Raw genomic sequence first — 21,428 nt, 5'->3', positions numbered from 1 at the left:
CAAACAATTTAATACTGTTCACAACTATGATGATTGTGAAGCTTGGTTGAGGTGGTGAAGTTAGAGGGTGGAAGAGGGTGGGATATTTCCCAGGGAATGCCTTGCTGCTAAATCAGTGGTTCTCAAACTTTTTTACTGGTGACCCCTTTCACATAGCAAGCCTCTGAGTGCGACCCCCCCCCCCTCTATAAATTAAAAATACTTTTTTATATATTTAATACCATTATAAATGCTGGAAGCAAAGCAGGGTTTGCGGTGGAGGCTGACAGCTCGCGACTCCCCATGTAGTAACCTCGTGACCCCCTGAAGGGTCCCGACCCCCAGTTTGAGAACCCCTGTGCTAAATGATGAACTAGCATTCAGCTGAGCCCTCAAGGGTTAACACAGTGTTGTTAATGTAGCCTCTCACTCTACAAGGCAGCAGGAATGGAGGGGAGGGGAGACAGCAGAGCAGACAGAGACAGACACACAGTGTGTGTGTGTGTGTGTGAGAGAGAGAGAAAGAGAGAGAGAGAAATGCACACTGCCTCTTTAAGTAAGCTGACCCACTCTTAAGTGCATTGTCTTTTTAAGTGGATCAGGAAGTTGAGACAGCAGCTGTGCCCCAGGCTCTCTCCGTCTCTGTCCCCACCCTGCTCTATATGGAGAAGGGGTAAGTGGGGTGTAGGAGCAGGGGGGAGGGGGACACCCTGACATTAGCCCCATCCCATTATTCCCCCCCCCCCGCACAGCTAGCAGGAGGCTCGGGGAGCAGCTCCAAGGCAGAGGGCAGGAGCAGCACATGGCAGTGGGGGTGAGGGATAGCTGCAATTGCTAGCCTACTGGGCAGCTTCTGCACAGGGAACTTAAGGGAGCGGGGAGCTGATAAGGAGAGCTGATAGGGGGCTGCTGGTCCACCCTGGTTCCAAGCCCGCACCAGCTAACTGCAACAGGCTGCTCTTCCTGCAAGCAGTGGACAAAGCAGGAGGCTGCCAAACAACGTTAGAAGGGAGCATTGCACAACTTTAAACGAGCATGTTCCCTAATAGATGAGCAACGTAACAACGAAACAATGTTAACGGGGACGACTTTAAGTGAGGAGTTACTGTACAGGGTAAAACAGATTTATTTAGGGTTTGGACCCCACTAGGAGCTGAGCATCTGAGTGTTGGAAACAGGAACACTTCTTAAGCTGTTTTCAGTTAAGCCTGCAGCTTTTGTGGGACGTAGTTCAGACCTGGGTCTGTGTTGGCAGGAGGCTAACGTGTCTGGCTGAAACAAGGCAGGGTTCTGAAGTCCCAAACTGACAGGGAAAACGGGCTCAAAAGTAGTCTCAGCACATCAGTTGGCAGTCCCAAGGGGGTTTCTGTAATCCAACCCGTCACAGGGTTCATCATGTATAGCTGAGAGTAGACTATGGCCCATCATAATAAAAAAACAGATTTGTTATATCTAGAAGATTTTGCTCAAGATCAGAACTGGAACAGAAGGGCTTAATTCTGAGAGATATCTACTCAGTTCCCACCCACATTTTATCACAACTTTTGTCCATAATAAGTATCCAATAATTTTACAAGCATAAATACATCTCACTAGGTTTAAAAACAATTCTTTGTATCAGTATTCACTTAATGATAGAGAGTCTAAATAAAGGGAGCAAAAGAAAGATTTCTTGACTTGAAGCCATCTATGTTTAACAGCATTATCTTGCTTGTTATGTATTTAAGACCACTGTTGCAATCTCAAGGAGACTGTTCTCCTATGACTTGCCCTATTGCCCACTATTTATTGTGTATGTTTTTAAGATTAGAATCGATTCCTTTGTCTTTGACAAGGGGTCATGACGAAGTTATCAACAGAGCAGAGTCTGACAAATATTGTTTCACAAACAGTCTCACAAACAATGTATTTTCTTCACATGAGAAAAATCTACACTTTTGTCTTGCTTAGCTCGGAGACATGCTTCTCTTGAAGTCAGAGTTTACGTACATCAGGAAAAGGCTGCAAAAGGTAGCTTGCATGCCAAACATTGGCTCCATTCTCTTGTGTAGCTTTACCTTGGTTTTCTGCATGTCGTCCTTCAGATCGTAGTCAATGCGAGAGATAAGGTGGGCATTAAATCCAGCCAGAGCAAAAAGGGTAGGTGTAGTAGCAGAGGCTCCAAAGGGATCTACATGCCACGAAAATCGAGGCCTCATCCCAAAGGTTTCATACAAAAATCCATGACCCTCTGTAAAGTAAAATTTGTTTTTATTAGTAACACATTTGTTCATCTTAAAAGTTGAATTGGCATATGGTACTACAGCCAAGCACAGTGAAGATTTATTTTTATTTTCAAATACACCTGAAGGTTTGAGGAATTTAACAAAGCCAAAAAATTCACAGCAGCAAGGTGCATACTGGTGATATTTGCTTTGCTATCCCAAGTAGAACTTCACTAAAAAGTTAATGAAAAGAGATGATGATCAGATATAGGCCCGGGAGACAGTGGTGTGAGCCAGATTAAATTTAGGGGGAGGGCTAGCTCAGTGGTTTGAGCATTGGCCTGCTAACCCCAGGGTTGTGAGCTCAATCCTTGAGGGGGCCACTTAGGGATCTGGGGCAAAATCAGTACTTGGTCCTGCTAGTGAAGGCAGGGGGCTGGACTCAATGACCTTTCGGGGGTCCCTTCCAGTTCTATGAGATATACCTATCTCCATTTATTTATTTATTTTATTTATTTATTTAGGCTAAATCTCATATCAATGTCCAAATCAAGACGACAAGCTGAGTTTGAGGTAGACTCTGCTGAAATTATGAAAGCTGTTCTCATGAAATTTCAGCCACAGATCAATGAGAAAATAAATCACAGCTGGTTTTGGATCCACATACTGTCTCCCCTGCATCCCCCAACACAAATAAAAATACCCAAATTATTTCCACTGGAATTAAATAAATTAAGAAAACCCATAGTCATTTCTATTAGTTTTAGGTTTAGTATTTTCCTTTCCATTTATTAAAACACAAAAGCTAAATTATGGACTAAATTCAAACTAAGTACAACCCTTTAAACGGAATACAAAAATAACCAAGAAGTGAGTGTAAAAACAACAGTACAGTGCTTGGGATCATAAGTGCTATAGAAATGCAAGATTGTCATTTTATTGTTTCTAAGTTTGGAAATGCTTTTAGAAATATTTGAAGATATAACCATAGACTCATAGAATATCAGGGTTGGAAGGGACCTCAGGAGGTCATCTAGTCCAATCCCCTGCTCAAAGCAGGGCCAATTCCCAACTAAATCATCCCAGCCAGGGCTTTGTCAAGCCTGACCTCAAAAACCTCTAAGGAAGGAGATTCCACCACCTTCCTAGGTAACCCTAGGTAACCCATCTCCCTAGGTAACCCATTCCAGTGCCCATAATCATTTCTGTTTTATTGTGGATAGAATCTTATTCTGGGCTTTCAGATCATGGCTAATTTAATTATGAAATTTGAGGACTTTTTTTTATTTCATCTCTCCTAAGCCTTATGATTCTTGCCATGTAAACAGTGTTAGTAAAGGCATTCCTTTTAATTCTCTGACTGAAACACATTTCAGAGCATAGTCTCTTAGGGCTTGTCTACACTGCGAAGTTGTCGACAAAACTTTTGTCTTTCACAGGTACTTAAAAAAGCCTCCCCGTGAAAGACAAAAGTTTTGCCGACGCAAGTGGCAGTGTGAACACGGCTTTGTCAGCAGGGCTAACGCTGCTCGCGGGGCTGGAAGTATTTTGTCGGCAGAAGTGCCGACAAAGTACCAAAAAAGAGCGTTTACAGACACTGACTTTTAGCAAGAAGGTTCTGTCGATACAGCCTTGTCGCTAAAAGCTGCGTGGTGTAGACAAGCCCTAATATTTTCTCTTTAATGTATGTTACCTAAGGGAATAGTGTGTATAGTGTGAACAAGGTTGTTGTGATCCAGTTAACTATACAGACAGGAGAGAATTTGAAACACAGGCTCCAAGAGCCCGAACACTATCTAATTCCAAGACAAACTCAGCAGACAACAACACAGGAATGCATGTGTGATTCAGGTTTAGTCACATGGGCAAAGACTGAACAGGCAACACTGAGGATCTAGGAGGGGAACATGTGAGGCTAAGCTTTTTTAGAAATCAAAATCTATTAGTTTCATTTGCTCCAGTTAAAATAGCTACCAAATCTGCATTTCCCTTTTAAAAAAAATTATATGCATACACCTATGCACAGAATAAAATATGGATTTTAGAAACTTTTTAACCCTCCCCCACCCCAAAGAAATGTTGACTGAATATCTAGCAAGAGGATCTTTTTGTCCAAAATTAGTGTTTATTTTGGGACAAACACTAGTCTGTGCCCCCAGCCCAAGTTAACTAACTTTGCCCAAAGGATCTTCAAAGGAGTCAGAGGAAAAGGAATCTTTATTCTCACTCCTCCACTTGCTCATGGAGCAGAGTTACCCCACTAGGATGCAACAGCAGCTGCTGTTCTTGTGTTCCTTGTAAATACTGATGTGTGGGATTCTGGCCAGTGGTTCTGTGCAGTCAGACCCACCAGCCATGACGAAGCTGCTCCTCTGGCCCTCTCCACATATTCCCCTTTATGTTGCCACAGAACACTGCTCTGAAGTGAGCAGAGGTGCCAATCAGACACCACAGTTAACTGGAATAATTCCATCTCAGGTCTCTTGCCTGGTCCCGACTGAAAAACCACGATACTTCCCTTCCCCTGAGTTATTTTGGGCCTTTGCAGTACAAAGGGAGCAGGATTTGTACACCTTTCCTGCACGTTAACAACAATAGAGTCAATCCTAGATATTAGAGGAACCTTTTAGCCTAGCAGACAAAGGCATAAAAAGATCCAATGTCAGGAATTTGAAGCTAGAAAACTTGAACTGAAAATAAGTTGCAAGTTGTGAAGAGTGAGGTTAATTAATAGTTGTAAATAGTGGATTCTTAACCACTTGAAGTTTTTTAATTAAGCTCAGATATCTTTCTGAAAGATGTGCTGTAGTTCAACACAAACCTGATGCAGGAACTATTGAGTGAAATTTTACTGTCTGTTATGCTGGAGGTATAAGCAGATTACAGCAAGGAAGTCCAGGAACTTATCTTATATGTATTTTTTTAATAAATTTCAAATACACATCTTTATCTCAGGGCTGGTCTTGGGAACCAAGGATTTTGTAATCAGTAAAACTGTCCATGTTCTAAAAGAGTATATAATGGTGAGCAATTAAATTACAAGCCAATTTACAATGATGTTCCTGTATACTACAGTTTGTTGGTTGGGGTTTTTTGTATTTTTTTAAGCAAAGAACCTTATGGTAAGTTTACACTATACAGTAGATATTACTTTTTACAGAAAAACGTAAGTCAGTTCTTAAATATCTAGGAAATAAAAATGAATTGAGAAAAAAAAACATATAACAACAAAAACTAAGAGTTAAACACCAAAGAAACATGCCTGTTAACTGTAAAATTTGGTCATTGATGTGTGTCACAGCTTCATCATGCATCACCTGACCTCCAATTATGAATTCTAGTCGCCCTTCTTGAAGTAACTGATGTACCTACGATACAGAATACACAGAAGGCAAATGATAACACAATTACAATTTCTATTTTTACCACCAAGGCTATAAATACAGTTCGGGACTTATCATGTTATCTAAGTGTGACATTTGTCAAATGTGGATCTACCTTGCAGCCAGAGCGTACAGGGTGGTGGCGATATAAATGGAGAATTAAAATTGTTTCAGACCATCTTGGATAACAGCCATTAATGGACCTATCCTCCATGAGCTTATCTAATTCTTTTTTTAACCCAGTTATACCTTTGGCCTTCACAACATCCCTTACTAAGGAGTTCCACAGATTGACTGTGCATTGTGTGAAGAAGTACTTCCTTAGGTTTGTTTTAAACTTGCTGCCTACTAATTTCATTGGGTGACTCCTAGTTCTTGTGTTACGTGAGGAGTAAATAACACTTCCTTATTAACTTTCTTCAAACTATTTATGATTTTATAGACCTCTATCATATCCCCCCTTATTTGTCTCTTTTCTAAGCTGAACAGTGCCAGTCATTCTAATCACTTTTCAAATGGAAGCTGTTCCATACCTCTAATCATTTTTGTAGACCTTCTCTGTACCCTTTCCAATTCTAACATATCTTTTTTGATCTGGGGCAACATAAACTGCATGCAGTATTCAAGGCATGGGCATACCATGGATTTGTATAGTGGCATTGTAATATTTTCTGTCTGATTATCTATCCCTTTCCTAATGTTTTCTAACATTTTGTTAGCTTTTCGCCTGCAACTGAACATTGAGCGGATGTTTTCAGAGAACTCTCTCTTTCTTGAGTGATAACAGCTAATTTAGACCTGATCATTTTGTATTAATAGTTGGGATTACATTTTCCAATGTGCATTACTTTACATTTATCAACACTGGACTTAACTATCTTGGGTAATTTTGCATCATCTGCAAACTTTATCACCTGTTTTCCCTTTTTTCCAGATCGTTTATGAATATGCTGAACAGCACTGGTCCCAGTACAGATCATTGGGGAACATCACAATTTACTTCTCTCCACTGTGAAAACTGAGCATTTTAGGAAACAATGTGAAGGACTATCTTTTAACCAGTTAGTGATCCAGGAGAGGACCTTTCCTATGATCCCATGACTGCTTACTTTGCTTTCTGAAAGTCCAGGTACACTATACCCACAGGATCCCCCTTGCCTGCATGCTTGTTAACCCCCTCAGAGAATTCTAATAGAATTCCAATAGATTGGTGAGGCATGATTTTCATTCACAAAAGTCGTGTTGATTCTTCCCCAGTATATCATGTTTATCTATGCCACTGCTAGCTCTTTCTCTGCCTGCACTTGTGGGAGCATCCTGTGGTAGGGCATCCTGACCCTGGAGGCTTCTGCCCAGGGTCCTGTACTTGACTTGCTGGGAATGTGGACTGCATGTATACTGACGAAAGCCAGGCTAGAGAAACTACCCAGTGTGAGAGGTGTTTGTTGTTGGAGGCCCTCAGGAAGCAGGTAAGACAGCTGCAGGGGGAGGTGGCTAATCTGTGTAGCACCTGGGAACATGAAGACTTCATCAACAGGATGCATAGGGAGACATCTGGGATGGGGGATGCTAGCCAACTACAGAGGCACCAGAAGAGAAAGGACAAGAGGCTGGTCCGTGGGGAGGAGACTGGCTGCTGGCCACCTAAGGCAGCAGACAGTGCTCCACCCACAACCCCAGCTCCCTCATCCATTGACATCAAAAAACAGTATGTTGTACTGGCATCACAAGGAGAGGAGCAGACCCCAATGTTTGAGGAGGAGTCACCTCCCCCCCAGGCTAGGAGATTCATGACCACCAAACCTAACAGGAGGATATGTGTGTGTGTGTGTGAGTGTGTGTGTGTGTGTGTGTGTCGGGGGGGAAGTGGTTGGGCCTCCTTTCTGAGGGGGACGGAGGCATCCATCTGCCAACCTGACATGGTGTGCTGCCTGGCTGGAGCCCACATCTGAGACATTACGGAAAGGTTGCCGGGGCTCCTCCGTCCCCCTGACTACTATCCTATGCTTCTCATCCACGTGGGCTCTGATGACCCTAAGCAGATCAGAAGTGAATACAAGGCTCTGGGAGCGAAGGCGAAGGGGTCAGGGGCACAGGTGGTATTCTTGTCCATTCTTCTGGTTGAGTATAAGAGCCCAGACAGGGATACGCACATCCTGGAGATGAATGCATGGCTGAACAGATGGTGTTGACAGGAAGGCTCTGGTTTCCTTGATCATAGGAAGCTGTTCCAGGAAGGAGGACTGCTGGGAAGAGATGGGGTCCATATGACCCAGAAGGGAAAGGGCATCTTTGGACACTGATTCACCAACCTAGGGAGGAGGGCTTTAAACTACATTCAAAGAAGGCAAGTGACAAAAGCCCACGGATAGATATAAAAGAGGTGATCTTAACAGAGGTTTACGTGTTGGGGGGTGGGGAATCAAAAATTACAATAGGTTCATAGGAGCAACAAAAGGGAAAAAATGCGGGAGTCCACTCAACATCTTAGATGTCTGTACACAAATTCAAGGAGTATAGGTAGGAAGAAACATACGTTAATTATGACTTAATTGGCATCACTGAGATTTGGTGGGATAAACAGCTTTCCTTTTTTCCCCTGCATGTCCTTCCTGAGCAGTTAGGGTTGCATTATATCGCAAGAATATTTACACTTGTTGTGAGGTCCAGAAGGAGGTGAGAGGCAGACCAGATGAAAGTCTCTGGGTGAAGATAAAAGTGGAAAAAACATGGGTGAAGTGAACTGATGGTGCAGGTCTAATACAGATCACCTGATGAGAAGAAGGAGATGGTTCAGGCATTTCTAGAACAAATAACAGAAATATCCAAAACACAAGACCTGATAGTAATAGGGAACTTTAACCACCTAGACATCAGTTGGAAAAGTAATATGGCAAAACACAAAATGCCCAATAATTTCTTGGAATGTATTGGAGATAACATCTTGTTTCAGAAGGTGGAGGAAGTAATGAAGGGGAATAGCCATTTTAGACTTGATGCGGACCAACAAGGAGGTATTGATTGTGAATCTGTAAGTTGAAGGCAATTTGGTGAAAGTGACCATGAAATAATAGATTTCCTTAGAAAGGAAGGAGAGCTGCAGAATGAGGACAATGGACTTCAAAAAAACTGACTAACAAATTCAGAGAATGCGTAGGTAAGGTCCCAGGGGAAGAAAATGTAAAGAGAAAAAGGTATTCAGGAAAACTGGCCGTTTCTCAAGGAGACAATATTAAAGGCGCAACAGCAAACTATCCCTATGTGAAGGAAAGCTAGGAAGAATAATAAGAGGCCAATATGGCTCCATCTGGAGCTCTTTAATGACCTGACAATCAAAAAAGAATTCTACAAAAAGTGGAAACGTGGACTAATTGCTAAGGAGAAGTACAAAAGAGTAGCACAAGCATATAAGGACAAAATCAGAAAGGTTAAGGCACAAAATGAGCTATACCTACCAAGGGACACAAAAGTCAATAAGAAGAGGTTCTATACATTATGACCAAGAAAAAGTTGAAGAAAAGTGTAGGTTGCTTAGGGCTGGTCTACACTGGGGGGGGGGGGGAGGATAGATCCAAGATATGCAACTTCAGCTACGCAAATCGTGTAGCTGTAGTCGAAGTATCTTGGATCGAATTACCTAGGGTCCAGACGGCGCGGGATCAACGGCTGCGGCTCCCCCGTCGACTGCGCTACTGCCGCTCGCTCTGGTGGAGTTCCGGAGTCGACGGTGAGCACGTTCGGGGATCGATATATCGTGTCTTAACGAGACGCGATATATCGATCCCAGATAAATTGATTGCTACCCGCCGTATCGGCGGGTAGTGAAGACGTACCCTTAGTGGGGAAGAAAAGCCAACAACCGATGACATAGAAGGCCGAGGTGCGTAATGCCTTTTTTGCTTCATTCTTCACTAAAAATGTAAATTGTGATCAGATACATAATTAATATTAACAACAAGGATGAATGAACGTAAGCCAAAATAGGGGAAAAAATGGTTAAAGAATATTCAGATAAGTTAAATATGTTTAAGTCAGAAGGGCCTGATGAAATTCATCGAAAGATACTTAAGGCAGCTGAGGCAATCTTAGTACTGTTAATAATTATTTTCCACAACTCATGCAGGATGGGTGAGATGCCAGAGGACTGGAGAAGGGCAAACATAGTACCTATCTTTAAAAAGGGAACAAGGAGGATCCTGGGGAATTATACACCTGCCAGCTTAACGTCAACACCTGGAAAGATACTAAAACAAATTATTCAACCATCAATTTGTAAGCACCTAGAGCCGTGCTTTTTTTCCGCGGACCACTAGAAAATTGCTGAGGGTCTTGGCGGACCACTTAATGATCTTTTCAAATGTTGTTTGTACCGTTAGCTAACTACTGTAAAACGGGATAAAAGCACTATATAAAAAAAACCTGAATAATTAACTTTTTTTGTTCTACAAATAAAAGCACAACTCAAATTTCAATATCAGTAGTCTTACCTTTCTAATGAGATGGATGTGCCCATTCTCTCCCACCGCGGCAGCTTCTGAACTGGGGCTGGGAAGGAGGGGGGTCTCTCCCTGTCACAGCAGCCACAGAGTGGAGGCTGGGAAGGAGGGCCGTCTCTCCCCGGCAGCCTCAGACCTGGAGCTGGGGAAAGTCACCTCTTTCTCTGGCCGCCACAGCCCTGCACATGACAAATTCCCCCCAACCCCTCTTCTCACCCCACTGCTCCCTCCCACTTACCCCCAAGGCCACCACCTCACCTTATATGTGCATCTTCTCCAGGATCCAGGCACCTAATTAGCGGAGCCACGCCTGCGCGGCTCCACTAATTAGGTGGGTGGCCCTTCATTCTTGTGTGTAGCTGCCCAGGCATGCACCTTAGAGGGAACTATCCATGGATCACCTGAATGGAGCTCGTGGACCAATGGTGGCCCACGGACCACAGTTTGAGAACCTCTGACCTAGAGGATAAGAAGATTACAGGGAACAGCCAGCATGGATTTGTGAAGAATAATGCCAACCCAACCTAATTTTCTTGCTTGCAGGCCTGTAACCTCCCCAAGGAATAGATATGACATAACTTGATTTTAATGAGACTTTTGACAGTCCCACATAACACTCTCATAAGCAAACTAGGGAAATGAGTATGCTTATAAAATGTGTAGATTACGCCAAGCTCAAAGGGATTGCAAGCACATTAGAGGACAGGATGAGATTTCATGAGCTGATGAATTGGAGAATTGGTCTGAAATCAGCAAGATGAAATTCAATAAAGAGAAGTGCAAAGTACTACACTTAGGAAGGACAAATCAAATGTACAACTACAAAATAGGGCATAACTGGTGATAGTATTGCTGATAAGGATATGGAGGATAGAGTGAATCACAAATTGTATATGAGTCAACAATGTCATACAGTTGTGAAAAAGGCTAATGTCATTCTGGGGTGTATTAACAGGAGTGTTGTATGTAAGACAAGGGAGGTAACTGTCCTGCTCTACTCAGCACTGGAGAGTTCTCAGCTGGAGTACTGTGTCCAATGTTGAGCACCACTCTTTCAGAAAGATGTGGACACACTAGAGGGAGTCTAGACTAGAGGAAAGCAACAGAAGTGGTTAAAGGCTGAGAAAACCTGACTTACGAGGAAATGGATCTTATAAAGAGGACAGTGATCAATTGTTCTCCATGTCCACTGACGACAGGACAAGATGTGATCAGTTTAATTTGCAGAAAGGGAGATTTGGGTTAGATATCAGGAAAAAACAAATTATAAGGGTAGTCAGGCATTGGAACAGGCTTTCAAGAGAAGTTGTGGAATCCCTGTGATTGGAGGTTTTTAAGAACCAGTTAGACAAACACCTGTCAGGGATGAACTTAGTATACTTGATCCCGCCTCAGCACAGGGGGATGAACTAAATGCCCCTTCCAACCATACATTTTTATGATTCTAACTCAGTTTTTGCATGCTTTCCAACTTTTTGCTGCTTTTATTGAGGTGTCAGATATCAGCTTTGTCATGAAGATAAAAATAATAATGCATATTAATAATAATCTTAAGCCATGTTCCCTTTTGTTTCCTATACAATTACTATTCATCCTTTCTATAGCCCAGTAGATTTATACTCCCAAAGTATCTCACAGATCTGATACAATTTTCAGAGGAGATTAATTGTTTTGTTTTGTTTTTTAAAGATCTGACATACATATGGAGTTATTCCACGTGTAGCAGTTTTGGATATTTTATTAGAAACAGAGGTGTTCCCTCATCTTTTCTCTCTATATTCTATTTTAAAAGTATATTTTAACACCTGCCCCAGAAAAATACATTTAAAAAAAAATTCTATTGCTACTGGAAATTGGAAGCATCTGCCCCTATAATCAACCACAACTTGATTACAAATTTTAGCAAATGTATTAGCTATGGAAAAAACCTGATAATAATCTGGTTCCATTCTACCAAAGGTAACTCCATAAGGCTGTTATCTGCATTTTTAGGATAGTTTGCTGAAACATTATATCAGCTTTGAAGTCCCAGGTATCATCAAACACTGTCTGTCTGTACATATATTTTCCTATCAATTAATTTTTAAAACCTGGCATGTAGTGTTCCAGTTCCACAGCCATGATGCTGCTTTCCCCACGATCTTTGAGTGCATGCCCCCATCGCTGTTCAGAAATGATGCCAGATTGTCAATTTTGGTCATAATCATCCCTTCATTCATCATGATGTAAAAGTGCTTTAAGGCTGGAGCATTCACAAATTAGTTCCAGCTGAATGTGGCAAATGATTAGCACGCTGGGAAACCAGATAACCGATATCTGGGGTAGGCACAGAACTGCATGAAAAGCATCTGAAGCTATTACTGCTCTTTTGGAGGGCATGTCCTGGAGAGATACCTTTGGCCCAGACTTCTGGGCATGGAAGCCTTTTTTATTTAAGTTTTGTGGAACTACTTAGAGGTTGAAAATATTTTTTAAAATGTTATTAAGTTAGATGACACCCATCCTTAGACCCCCCCCCCAAAACCTGGGGACAAATCCTGTACTGACTAACATTTTTTTTGTGGGGGGGGAGGGGGGGAGGAGAGAAGGGGGGAAATGCTTTGAGCTCAGTTCTAAGTCCAACATATACTTCTGAGCAATTTGGTTCATCTACTCCCCTTTGCTTATCTCCTACAACCAGGCAAGAGTTGTTTTCTTCATCCCAAATGATTGCTGCTTACTGGCCAGGATCAGTCACAAGGAGGTGGCCTCATGTCCTTCTCCTCCCCGCCCTCTACTATAATGCACAGACTCAAACCTTGGAAGTACAGGCATGGTTCAGGTGTGAATGTGTAGTGTGGAAATTTGCACATGATGTGAGTTAAGAGGGTCCCACCTGTCTGTCTCTGAGCTCAACTGCTGTGGTATACATCATCCCATGTGTTCCTCCTTCCACACTGCAGGATCAGCTCCAATTATCTCGCTTTTATATATGCGTATATATATAAAAATTACACTCCAGTCAAAAGCAAATATTTCACAAATGGCTGGAGCTAGATTATAGATAATTATATAGATAATACTTTATATCATTTGAAAGTTGGGATTTAAGCCTTCAAATAATATAACTATTACTGTAGCAATTTTGTTATAGTAGCCACTAATGTTAGAATTCAAGTGAAAAAAGCAGACCAGTAATTGGACTGATGTGATTTCAAAGTCCAATACCTGGCAACTCGCTAGTGTTAATAACAATTGTTATAATCACTGGAAAGCTAGTATTATAGCTCTCCAATGGTATATAATTAATTTAGTTTTAATAATATCTGTGACACTTAAAGATTAAAAATACATTTGTTTCTAACTGTGATGGCTATAAGATAACCAATCACAAAACTATCACTGCGTTTTTTAAACGAGCAGTAAATTTTTTGGCACTGCTCTAAAAGCGAATAGAGCACATTCTGGGCTTTGGACCAGGATGATTTTCAATCCTTGTATTGAAATGGACTGGAAAATAGAATGAGAGTATAAGGCTACTAAAAAGCAGCAGCTGTTCTGGGAAGCAAGAACAAGACATTTAATTTTTCTGCTGATTTTGCACTACAGAGATCAGAACTGGTAAATGGAAGCTTTTCTTACTGCTTGGTTCTGTAAAATGAAGAGAAGCACAATTTCAGCTTCCCTGAAGGTACTGCACATGAATATTAGAAAGAGAAGCCTTTTCCTTACAGCATAGGTTAAAGGGACACCATAAACTATTTTAATTAGAAGTTCAAAACATTTTCAAACACTACACATGGAGGAGTACCCATGCCAATTTTTGTGGATTTGCAGTAACATTTTCTGATTTAGAAACAATTCTCTCTTTTCTGTTGAGGTGTAAAAGACCCACACAAACAACTGACTAAAACAATGAAAGTGACTATCTACAGAATGCTGTCAAATGCACAAAACAAACTATTTTTCTCTCCAATCTTTCTATTATAGAAATCTTAGGTTCAAATGGACAGAATAGTAGGTAAAAAAACCAACAACATTTCAGACAAGTGGTGGCATTTTAAATTGACAATGTCCCTCAATTAAAATAAAGAAAACAGAGATTCCTCCCCCTCCCGCCCCCCGGACAATGGATCATATCTTACTGTTACATGGAACTTCACAATGAATCAAAGGGGGATCTCTGGCATATTGGGAATATATGGCATAATACAGCCCTTTGTATCTTTCCAGCTCACCCAGTTTTCTGATGCCCAACTTAAACTTGGATCACATGTATTGCAGCACAATGTGTTGTCACTAGCCTAGTGACCCAAACTTTGAGACCCAACAACTGTATTAAATTCATAGTCAGAGATATAAGAAACATGGAACCTCCACAATGCCACCTCTACACAATCACTTTTCTGAGTAGAACCACACTTTAAAGATCAACAGAGAAGAGTCATTGTTCACAAACACAAGAAGTACACGAATTTATCATTGCTGATCCTTACATTTTCTTGTTGCTACATCAGCATTGTTTGCAATAGTAATAAGTGTGTCATGCCGGAGTAAAAAGATAAGTGCTTTTTCTTTGCTATTGATGTTTTGGTTGCAGTTCAGAAATGTCAGATGATTAACAGATATTAGTCCAGTATCTTCTAATGCAGTTCAGTTCCCCTAGCACTATCTGACCCTAAAACTGGTGCACCCTGCCCTAAAAAATTCACTCTGAAGGAATAAGTTTTTATGATACTTCCTCTATCTGTTGCTAACAAAGCAGGGGAAAGGGGTCGTGGCTGAGATGCTCCTACATCGCTTTGATTCCCAGTTGCGGTTGCACCCTCTTGGAGCTGTTAGCAGCTGGTGTAAATTAGAGAAGCCCTCTGAGAAAGGGACCAGAGTTGCACATAGTGTCAGCAGGATCAGGACAGTAGCATGGTCAGTTTTCAGCTGTCTTACACACACCCATCCCCACCCCGCCCTCTGCAGTGTATGTAGTTAGACAAGAGCAGAGGGGCTGACTCTCAGTGTTAAAACAGTAACTATAGTTACATTACCTGCTGTTTATGTACATCTGTGGCTACAGTGTCCCACCAGAGGCGAAAGAATTCCTGCTCCACAGCAATAAATTTGCGTTGCTTTCCTTTCATTAGTTCTTCTACAACAGACGTATAAACATTGGCTGCATAGGCATGCATGCTTTCCTGCAAGGCAATTGAAAAAAGTATAATGTTGCACTTTTAAAAAGACATATTTCACACCTATTGAATTAAACTGCCTGTTTAAAATACATTTGGCTAGGCCAGCTAGAAGGCAATGTTGGTCCAGTGGTTAGAATGTTCATTTGGGATTTGGAAGATCTGGATTCAATTTTCTACTGCATCATAAGCTTCCCATGTGACCTTGGGTAAGTCACTTAGGACGTGTCAACACATTGCCCACAAAGCCCACAATAGTGGCATGATTTAGAGTGCAACACGCTAGAACACTCTACAACTACCACATACAGACCCTACTGGCATGCTCTAAAAGGTACCTAGTTCGCTTTGATGTAGTCCCATCTCAAACAGGACAGCGTTAACACGAGTTAGGTCTCTTTAGAGTGTGCCAGCAGCATCTCTATGGGGCAGTTAGAGTGCAACATGTTAGAATGCTCTACAAATCACACTCCTCTAGTGTTCTTTGCCGGCGCCATGTAGAAAATCTCTGGATCTCTCTCTGCTTCAGATCCCGATCTGTCAAATGGGGATAATACTGCTCACCCTGTATGTCTGTTGACTCTCATCTTATACGTAGATTGTAAGTTTTTCTGGCCAGGGACCATCTTTTTACTGTGTGTCTGTACAGTATCTAGCACAATAAGCTCTAAGCTTTGATGGAGACCTGTACGTGCTACAACTGAAATAATAATAATAATCGGGCTCTATTCATCCAATAAACTATCATGTGCTTGAGCAACTTCTTGTTTATTTTTGTGAGCATAATCAACATTTTTTGGGGTACACCCCCATCTCTAATGGCAAGTTACAACCAGCCAAATCGAATCTGCCAACATCTATGCAACTTCCAAGTGATAGAGATGAACTCTTAAAAAAAAAAAAAAAAAAAAAAAACAACCACCACACACACTCCAAAAGATTGTCAATTTTTTCCTAAGAAATGCATACATTTGCAATGATACACTTAACTTATTTTCTTAACACTAATACTGCTTTTATAAATAAAAAAGCACACATACAAATACTCGTAAGAATGAAATCAACTAAAAAAGGAACATCTGTATGGGTCTTCTGTTCAACCGCACTGTTACTACTATTACAAAAAGACCTACACAATAGAAAATTAGATATAGCTACTAGTACTCATTTAAGCATGCATCATGTTGATCACATACATACTACATATACAGTTTAAAAATGACTGAGAAGAAAAGGCCTTAATGCTACACACACTTACATATGCCCCACTCACATGCTCATCTTAACCTTTCTTCATATCAGTGTGCATTTACTAAATAAGGAGCCAAGATCTGCTGTCCTTATTCAAGCAAAATTCTCCCAGAAATCAAAGAGAATTTTGTGTGAATAAGACCTGATCCAAATGAGAAGCCTACACTTCAATACAAATGCACATTTTCATTAAAATTAGAGATCTATTGTGATATTTTAACAATTAACTGAATAAAGGAAACATGTCTGACTATAGAAAAGGTGGCCCAAAACATTTTTTAGCACTTGCCTAAATAATTACTTGTTCATATGATGATATTTGAGAGTTCTCAACTTTTTACAGATTATGAATGGATGTTTTAATACCAGTTTACACAGATTAAATTCTAACTATACTAATATTCCTTAAAAAAAAAAAAAAAACCTACTACCTACATTTTAAAAGCTGAACAATGATCATTTCTAAAGAGGCTTTCACAGCCAGAGTTCTAACCTGCAAAATGCTTTGTTGGCTAAGAGACTATATGAGATGTTTAGGAACTTTAGGATCTAAGAGAATGTCTAGGATTGTCTTAATAAAAATCGGTCAAAATAATCTTGGATTTAACAAAGATCTTGCCAGGGTGAAACCAGAAGCTAATCTACAACCTGATCCTGCAAAGTGCTGAAAGCTAAAAACTCCCATTGTCTTCAACAAGAATGGAAAGCAGTCGGTGTAATAGGATGTGAAACACACAAGTGCTAAGAGAGTTGATTCTAATTACTAACCTCAGTCAGTTGACATAGGTCAGGGTTACAGAGATTAACTCCCCTGCCAAAAGACAGAGGTCAGTGTCCACTAGCTTCAGTAGTTACTGTCACACATTGCATCTCTCTGGATCAGGCCCCAGAGACTGAAGATGAGAGATGCTCATTTCAAAATGCCAGAAGTCACTCTGATTTCTGAATCCTGGAACAAATTAGTTTCTTCATGAAGGCAGAACAGATGACCTTGAACATGTGAATATTTTTTCAGTATAAATTATGTCCCAGGATGCAGACACCTTTACAGCAATTAAAAAATCCTAGTTATCTTGATTTGTTTTAAAGTATAATATACAGATGGCATGCAACAACAATTATGGTGTTTATTTGAAGAGCTTAAATAGCTCAGTGATAGGGATGGTATAAATACCTAGTCCTATATAGATAGCATCAGTTGTGAAAAAGACTACTGTAAAATATTTTAAGGGGGTTGCGGTATACTACTGAAATTACACAGAGACATGGAACTCTATTCTGCACACTATATTTTGGAAAAACTCCCATTGTCTTCTATGTTGCTGTAAGGTGTACAGGACAGAATCCACAATGTTATATTACGTAGACTGTGGATCAAATGCTATCCTCATATAGACAAGCATAATTCCCCTTAAAGTCAACTGCATTCTATGGGTGTGTCCAAAGTTAGAATTCAGCATCAAGGGTAAAATTTCCAGAACACAAAAAAGCTTCCTATTTTCATACAATAAATTATGTTATTTTTCATGCTGTGAATGTGAACAATGAAAGGTCCAAAAGATATTGTCAATCAGAAGTGACATGTAATAACAAAGCAAACTTTGAAGAAACAATACATAGAATTTAGGACATCAGTGTCCCACAGAGAATTATGTTTAGGTTTCACTTTATTAGAGAAGCACTTGAAAGGATCTATAGATATTCTCTATGGTATTTGACCAAAGGAATCATTGATGCTCATGATTTAATAATAGAGGAGCTGAAGCCTCAAGCAATTTTGTCTTAGAAATTGATAATTAAAGTTTCATTTCTTTTGGAGGAATCTTCACCCACTGACAGATCCAAAATACAAAGTGCTTCTGTGTTCTTCCACGCTGTTACCGGGTATGAGTTGAGATACTAAAGGAATAATTCAGTAACCTTGTTTAAAAAAATAAAATAAAATAACAGCAGTTATTCCCCATCATGCTATCAGAAGAAAAGCTCCCAGAAAAAAATTCTGATTCCTTGCCTATCTAGTATGTAAAGTGTCTGAAACATCATTCGTATAACTAAAGGGATCTATATAACTAACTGAGACAGTATTTAGAAAAGAAGACATGAAAGCCATTAAGGAGTTGTTTGATTTATTTTGCTTAGTATCTCACTTATTTAGCTGAAACTATTTTGTTAACTTCCTTCTACACTGCTAGGCTCCAACACCTCCTCAATGTCTCTTTCTAGTATGCTTCCCTCATCCCCTTATAACTCCTGTAAAAGAATCATACAAGAATATTAAAATAATAATAATCATAATTTCTCATCTGGCTGACCCATCAACAACAATCCCAGCACATGGAATCGCCGAATGATTAAAGTGTAGCTCCAGACATACTCCAGAAATGTTTTCTTCTTCTTAAGTATCAGAGGGGTAGCCGTGTTAGTCTGAATCTGTAAAAAGCAACAGAGGGTCCTGTGGCACCTTTGAGAATAACAGAAGTATTGGGAGCATAAGCTTTCGTGGGTAAGAACCTCACTTCTTCAGATGCAAGACGTCTTGCATCTGAAGAAGTGAGGTTCTTACCCACGAAAGCTTATGCTCCCAATACTTCTGTTAGTCTCAAAGGTGCCACAGGACCCTCTGTTGCTTTCTTCTTCTTAAAAATTGCATCAGGAATGTCTTCTCAAGTAAATACACGAACAAAATCAAAGAGTCATGTATACACATTTCTAAATTAATCATGCCCTCTCCATAACTTTCCTGACTCAAATATAATGTGAATGATCTAAGTGAATCAATACGAGCAGGTATTCATTATGGATTCATTATGATTTTCGCAGGCTAATTCTTTCACGTCTAGCTTGCAGGACGGAAAACCAACCCAACCCCAGAAAAACAAACAAAACCCTGTGAACATTATTTAAATCCTTGGCTTCACTCTGTAGTTCCTGAAACCTAAGTTTTACCTAAGGCCCTTTGTTTTCAGTTTTTACCGATTAAAAAAAAATAAAAATCCAGGGTTTTACAAAAGCTATTATTCATTTTTTAACCTATTTTCACCCCAATTTTAGATAATGAAAATATGATTGTTAAGCTATCTGTTAAAATAAAGCAATGCAGTGGAAGATTGTATACAACACGTGCATATGTGTACATACTGGTAATGTACAGTTCATTAAATAAATCACTGCTTTTACATTCAATACTCTTCCTTTTCTCTGTTGCATTTTTTCTGTCCTCCCATCTCCCAATAGTAACTGATATTTACACAAAAATGTTAATTTAGTGCATCTATTTTCACTCATTTTTAATTTCCTGAGAAATTTTAACTTAAACAAAATAAAAAATGAAAATGAAGGGCCTGGACTATACCCATTGTGCAGTAACTTCCAAATGCTGTCATCATTAGGGCATGTCTACAGACAGAAGTTGCTCCAGTTTAACTGAAGGTTACTGAATGGAGATACTACATTGGTTTAACCCTGACTAAATGGAAAATGTGACTTCCCAGCCTTGTCTACTCCAGAGTTCCCACTGTTGCTATCACTGGTGGAAGTGCACAACCACACTGCCATCCTCTGCCAGGGCCTGGAGCATTTACCCGAACTGTGCTCTTTCACTGTACAAATCTCAGTCTACACAACAAGACAGAACTATCCTTGAAGCAGGTGTGGGCATAAGGGGAGAATACTGTATCTCAGCTAAACTTCTGTTACATGGTTCGTTTTGTTTTGCAGACAGGACCTTAGAGAATGTAGAGCAGTGGTTCTCAAACTTTTGTACTGGTGACCCCTTTCACATAGCAAGCCTCTGAGTGCGACCCCCTTTATAAATTTAAAACACTTTTAAATATGTTTAACACCATTATAAATGCTGGAAGCAAAAGGGGGCTTGGGGTGAAGGCTGAGTGCTCGCGACCCCCCATGTAATAACTTTGTGACCCAGAGGGGTCCTGACCCACAGTTTGAGAAACCCTGATAGAGTTATGGTAGGGCCTAATTCTATGTCCACCGAGCACCCCAAACGCGCACGGAGGAAGAGATCCCGCCTGTAGCTTTCAGCAGTGGGAAAAAAAGCAGAAGTGAAACCTCCCACTGGAGCCAGTTACAGAACTAATTTGCTTTAGGATCACTGCCCTGCGTTTGAAACCACTTTGTCACTGCTGGAGGAGGCATGGGGAGAGGAAAAACAAACAGGGCAACACCTCACATAAAAGTAGTAATCAGATGGATGGGCGAATAAACAAACAAAGAGCCAGGACGGAAACCTCACTGGGCTCATGCAAACACGGGGGCACCAACCGGGTGCCGATAGGAGATTTATCTCCGGGTGGCTGATCTGACCCCCCTGGATTCCCTGCAGGCACTCAAGTAAGCACAGAGAGAAGCAGAAGAGTGAACCGAAAGCACAGACAATACTGGAGGGAGCTACCTGCACTGTGTAAACCCAGCCCACGTCCATGTGGCTGTGAGCGACCACAAAAGCCTTCAGCTCCCCCAGGCAAGCCGCCCGCGGGATCAGGCTGAGGAACGCCAGCAGGAGATACATTGTGCGCCGCACACCCGGTGCAACAATCAGCTGGGAACCGCCTGCAACATTGCAGCGGCTACTACAGCCCGACTTCCGCACCCACCCTGCGCCGCAGCACTACGGCAAGCTACACAGGGCCACAGCCTGTGCTCCTCCCGCCCCCAACATGCAACCACGCCTCCTCCAGGATGCCGTGGGGCATGGGAGCGGGGGCCTCTAGCGCTATTTTCTGAGTGGTGAGTAAAAGCAAACCACACAGGGGGGAGAAGAGTCGGGGATCGTAGCATTCAACGCTGGAAAATACCTACTCGCTCAGCAATATCAAGGAGATTTCAAAGAATGATCGAAAATTTTACATGACTCCCTGAAACACAGCAAGAGACTTTATCACCAGAGGGAGATGCTTTTTAAAACGTGCCATAAAATTAAACGAAAACAAGGCA

At 41.0% G+C, this 21,428-nt stretch overlaps 1 protein-coding gene across 7 annotated transcripts in view; it reads right to left on the bottom strand.

The window, feature by feature from the left end:
* Positions 1-21,128, bottom strand: part of MAN2B2 (mannosidase alpha class 2B member 2) — a 57,384-nt gene extending 36,256 nt beyond the window's left edge. The window contains exons 1-5 of one of the 7 annotated variants that reach the window (XM_065598251.1): positions 20,887-21,096; positions 17,244-17,424; positions 15,084-15,230; positions 5,446-5,551; positions 2,037-2,209 (exon numbers count right to left, since the gene is read on the bottom strand). In XM_065598251.1, coding sequence (XP_065454323.1) covers positions 2,037-2,209; positions 5,446-5,551; positions 15,084-15,224 — 420 coding nt within the window. In that variant the 5' untranslated portion in view covers positions 15,225-15,230; positions 17,244-17,424; positions 20,887-21,096. Of the gene's footprint in view, positions 1-2,036; positions 2,210-5,445; positions 5,552-10,053; positions 10,296-10,320; positions 10,522-12,152; positions 12,226-15,083; positions 15,231-17,243; positions 17,425-20,886 lie in introns of those variants that run through there. The other 6 variants (XM_065598249.1, XM_065598248.1, XM_024106882.3 and 3 more) reach the window with 6 other exon arrangements.
* Between the last annotated feature and the right edge of the window lie 300 nt (positions 21,129-21,428).

Source organism: Chrysemys picta, chromosome 5, assembly GCF_011386835.1.
Source record: "Chrysemys picta bellii isolate R12L10 chromosome 5, ASM1138683v2, whole genome shotgun sequence".
In the NCBI taxonomy this organism is placed as follows: domain Eukaryota; kingdom Metazoa; phylum Chordata; order Testudines; family Emydidae; genus Chrysemys; species Chrysemys picta.
The sequence above is the reverse complement of the archived record's forward strand: the minus strand, read 5'-3'. Positions and strand labels throughout refer to the sequence as shown.